The 5,191-nt window shown below is 43.0% G+C and overlaps 1 protein-coding gene across 1 annotated transcript; it reads left to right on the forward strand.

Moving 5' to 3' along the window:
- The first annotated feature begins 1,029 nt into the window (after positions 1-1,029).
- Positions 1,030-4,610, forward strand: LOC134667469 (uncharacterized protein K02A2.6-like). Its single transcript, XM_063524887.1, has 2 exons — positions 1,030-1,152; positions 1,572-4,610. The coding sequence occupies exon 2, from the start codon at positions 1,666-1,668 to the stop codon at positions 4,306-4,308; it is 2,643 nt and encodes an 880-aa protein (XP_063380957.1). The 5' UTR covers positions 1,030-1,152; positions 1,572-1,665; the 3' UTR covers positions 4,309-4,610.
- Positions 4,611-5,191: the final 581 nt, after the last annotated feature.

Raw genomic sequence — 5,191 nt, forward strand, 5'->3', positions numbered from 1 at the left:
TATGTACTGAACGCACGGTTTTCTATTTAGCACCCCCGAGAACCCTTCGTACCATTCCCCTGGGCTTATATATACCAATTGGCGACGAGATTCTTCGAGCTTCACGCGAGCAGTGTTGGCAGTGGCACGAGAACGCGTTGTTTTGCGCAGTATAGTGAAGATAAGAAAATAGTGGCGGGTAACGGCAAGATGGCGGTGGGCAAGTTGGAGCCGTTCGATATTCACAAAGGCAGCTGGGAAGCGTACAAGGACCGAGTGGAACAATATTTTGTGGTGAATGAGATCAAAGAAGAGAGGAAAGTTCCACTGCTGATCACGTTGATGGGTGCAGAGGCGTACGAGCTGTTAGTGACTTTGTGTACGCCGGCAAAACCGTCTACTTTAAAGTACGACCAAATTCAAAAACTGTTATCCGATCATTTACAGCCTACGCCCAGTGTTTTGGCCGAAAGGTACAAGTTTCGTCAGCGTAAACAAGCAAAAAGTGAAACGGTAGCAGATTACTTAGCGGATTTGAAGAAATTAAGTAGGTTTTGTGACTTTGGTACTTGGTTGGACGACAGTGTAAGAGACCAGTTTGTGTGCGGCTTACATAGTGAGAGCATTCGTTTACGGTTATTTACTGAAAAGGACCTTAAATTAAAAACGGCTATAGACTTAGCGATTGCAATGGAGGCGGCGGAGTTGAACGCAGCGGAGGTAGCTCGTCGAAATAATCCGGGAGGCGAGCGAGAAGCGGCCGGTTGCCATGCAATTAGCGAAGCAACGAGTGCGAGCGGTGTGTTACGGGCTAGAGCGAGAGGCTACACACGAGCGGCAGCAAGTCGCACCGAAGGCACGCGAGGCGGCGCGACGACAAGCGGGAGCGGGCGAGCATGGCCGAACGGACAGCGTAGATATAATGGCGGCGCTAGCGCTGACATGACACTGACAGCTGATTATGGTCGAACAAAAGTAGGTCACGGTCAACTTTGTTCGGTTTGTGGACGGGATCATTGCAGTGAAACATGCAAATTTAAATTATATTCATGTCGTGTGTGCAACCAGGAGGGACACTTAAAGAAGATGTGCCCGCGATTGTCCCGTTCCGTGGGACACCATTATGTTATTACGGAAACGGGAAACCAATCGACCCCGGATGATGATTTAGAGGTAACAAATCTTTCTTTTGTTAAACAAAACAAGGCTGATTCCAAATATCCGCCGTACAAAATGATGATAAATGTGAACAATAGGGATATATTTATGGAAATTGATACTGGCAGCCGAATTTCATGTATTAGTACGCAATTTTATGAAACTCATTTTAGTGATTGTGTGTTAGATACCAGCAATTTGAGGTTAAGTTATTTGACAGGAGAAAGGGTGCCTACGTTAGGAATGATAAAATCTGTAGTGCGTTTGGGCAACTTGAGTAAAGTTTTGAACTTGTATGTAGTAAATAATGGCAAGGAAAACTTGTTAGGAAGAGAATGGTTAGAGGAATTTGGGATTATTAAGAGGGTTAAGCAACAGTTAGAATTAATGCATTATGTAAAACCGAATGAAGTTTTTGATTTGACGGAATTTAGTTCCAGATTTAAAGACGTATTCTCGGAGGGGCTGGGCCGGTACAATGGCGGGCTGGTCACGCTGCGGGTGAGAGACGGCGCCAGGCCGGTATTCATGCGCGCGCGGCCGCTGGCGTACGCCCTTCGTGGACCAGTGGAGCGGGAGCTCGAGCGACTGCAGCGCGAAGGTGTCATCACACCAGTGGAAACAGCAGACTGGGCAACTCCAATTGTGCCCGTGGTCAAGTCAGATGGATCCCTCCGGATTTGCGGAGACTACAAGATAAGTTTGAACAAGTATTTAGAAGTGGACCGTTTTCCCTTGCCAAGAGTAGAAGATTTGTTTGCCAAATTACATGGTGGTAAGAAGTTTAGTAAGATTGACCTGTCACAGGCATATGCACAGCTAGTTCTGGATGATACCTCCAAGTATACAGTCATAAACACACACAAGGGCCTATTTAAATATAATCGTCTTATATATGGTCTATCCTCGAGCCCCGGAATATTTCAGAGGATTCTGGAACAAATGTTTGTGGACATACCTCGAGTTGGTGTGTTTTTAGATGATGTGGTTATTACAGGGTTAGATGATCAAGAACATTTAAAGAATTTAACTGCAGTTTTTGAGCGACTACAAAAGTATGGTTTAAAAATTAAAAATGAAAAATGCTCTTTCATGTCGGAATCTATAACATACTTGGGTTATGTAGTAAATAGTGAAGGTATTCATACTTGCCCTAAGAAGATAGAAGGAATAGTGAATGCAACTACACCTAGCAACGTAACGGAGCTGAGATCCTTTATAGGCATGACAATGTACTATGCTAAATTTGTAAAAAATATTAGTACAATAATGGCCCCATTATATGCACTATTAAAGAAGGAAATGAAGTTTAATTGGACAGCGGAGTGTGATATGGCCTTTAATGAAATTAAACATTTATTGTCTTCCAGCAAGGTGTTGGTGCACTATTCACCGGATCTGCCGCTGATTCTGACTACTGATGCCAGCAGCTATGGAGTGGGCGGCGTTATATCACACATTATGCCAGATGGTACAGAGAGAGCTATAGCATATGCTTCCCGAGTTTTGAATAAAGCAGAACGAGCATACTCACAGATTGACAAAGAAGCACTGGGAATCATATACTCAGTAAAAAAATTCCATCAATTCCTGTATGGTCGTCGGTTTGTTTTAAGAACCGATCACAAACCATTAGTGACAATCTTTGGGGACAAAGCCGGTATTCCAGTAATGGCTGCCAGCCGCTTGCAAAGATGGGCAGTGATCCTGGGTGGCTATCAATACGACATTGAATACATTCCAACAGCTAAGAATGCAGCGGATGCATTATCAAGATTACCATCGACTAGTCAGGATGTCAAGGACTATACAGAAGTAACATATATAAATTTTGTGCAAGATTTCCTACCTATAACCAGCATGGAGGTGAGGAAAGAGACAGAAAAAGATGAAACATTAAGGAAAGTAAACCAATTTTTAAGCAGGGGCTGGCCAGATCATTGTTCAGAGGAAGAAATGAAACCATATTTTGCACGAAGACAAGAACTATACACTGATACTGGCTGCATTATGTGGGGGTATCGGATGGTCATACCAGCAACACTGCGACCTACTATTATGAAGGAATTACATAGCAGTCACCAGGGTATGGTGAAAATGAAAGGCATAGCCCGCAGTTTCGTTTGGTGGCCAGGTATTGATAAAGATATTGAACAAATTTGCAAGCTTTGTGCAATCTGTGCGGCAGACGCAGCGGCAACTGCGAAGTCAGCACCACAGCCCTGGCCATACCATGAGCAAGCATGGAGTAGACTACACATCGATTTTTTAGGCCCCTTTGAAGGAAGAATGTTCTTTGTCATTGTGGATTCCACATCAAAATGGATTGAAGCTTTTGTAATGCAGAGGACTACAGGAACTGCGGTGATTAAGGTATTAATGGAGATATTTGCTCGCTTCGGGTTGCCAAAAGAAGTGGTTTCAGACAATGGACCGCCCTTCACGAGTCAGGAAGTGGATCAGTTCATGACACGGAGTGGAATTAAACACACTTATAGTGCACCATACCATCCCGCTTCAAACGGAGCCGCAGAGGGGGCTGTCAAGCTATGTAAACGGGCTCTGCGGAAAGCCACCAAAGAAAAGGTAGACTTGGATGTGGCATTGCAGTCCTTTTTATTTAACTACCGGAATTGTCCACACAGTACCACAGGTGAGTCTCCAGCCATGATGTTACAGAAACGAGCTCTGCGCTGTAGGCTAGACTTACTTCAACCAGGCGCCACAGTCGATCAACGAGTCCGGCAAGCTCAAGGCAAGCAGGTGGAAAGGTTCGCTAGCAAACCATCATATCAAATGAAGCAGGGAGATCCAGTTTGGTTGCAGGAATACAGCGGCCCCGATAAATGGGTGCCAGGAACAATATCGGAGGTAAAAGGAAACCGCAACTATGTCGTGACAAGGGAAAACGGTACCACCAGTCATAGGCATACTGATCAACTGAAGAAAAGATTCAAATATTGTGTACCACACGGGACCCAATTTAAAAACAAGGAGGATATAGGTATAGAAGTGCCACAGTCGGTCGAGCTTCCGACCCAGACCGCTCAGGACGCGCCCGCGGCGCCCGCACAGCCCGGCACCAGTACCGACCCGCCCGCTCAGGTTAAAAGTCATGAGAGTAAAAGAGTTAGGCGCCCGCCCGTCAGATTTGGTTTTGAGATAGATTAAGTTTCACAATATTCTTGTTAATTGCTTTTATAATTAAGGTAAATGTCCTAGGGCTTGACCTACTGTTTCTAAGTGGGAATACACAGATATCACCTTCGTTTGACATGGAAGGTAAAACTAACGAACCACGGTCAAGCTCTGGAGCACACGGTAAATTTATATGTTCAATAACTACTGTTATTTAAGAAAAGGGGTGTTATATATGTATATTGGTGGAGGGTAGGGTTAATTCTCCCCGCGCGCCCTCTGGCGCCGGCACTTTTGTAACGTTTGTCAGTCCGGTAATAAACCTATGTACTGAACGCACGGTTTTCTATTTAGCACCCCCGAGAACCCTTCGTACCATTCCCCTGGGCTTATATATACCAGAAACAACCAATTACACTAACCTATGTTACATGTTTGTCTGTATTAATTTTAAGATGTGTTGTTTCAAATAAATTATTTTCTATTCTATTCTATTCTATTCAAACTAGCGGCGGTAATGAGATATGGAGAACTTTGTCAAACTAGTTACCTACACGTATAAAAAGATAGTAATGTTTCTGAAGTAATAATATTACATTAAATTTGTTTGTTGTATCTACTACGATAAATAATAGTAATATAAAGACAAATGTAATCAAAATGAACCCTTATAATTCTTTACCACAAACCATTCTGGTTTAACGATGCTTTTGGATGCTAAATATTATGTAATTGTGATTTACCTCTAATAAATAATAATAATTACTATACTATAAGTTACGTATCAAAAAGTGAAGGTTTTGTTACAATAATTATGACTAAAATATACCCTAAACAGCGGGTTACAACAGTTTTACGATTATTCATATACATACTTACTCGTGTTTTACTGTAGACAATAAAATGCCAAACGAAC

The sequence above is a fragment of the Cydia fagiglandana genome, chromosome 9, assembly GCF_963556715.1.
Source record: "Cydia fagiglandana chromosome 9, ilCydFagi1.1, whole genome shotgun sequence".
NCBI lineage: Eukaryota > Metazoa > Arthropoda > Insecta > Lepidoptera > Tortricidae > Cydia > Cydia fagiglandana.

Excerpts from the sequence above, each read along its gene's own strand:
- LOC134667469 (XM_063524887.1), top strand. The coding sequence starts at position 1,666 with ATGCGCGCGCGGCCGCTGGCGTACGCCCTTCGTGGACCAGTGGAGCGG.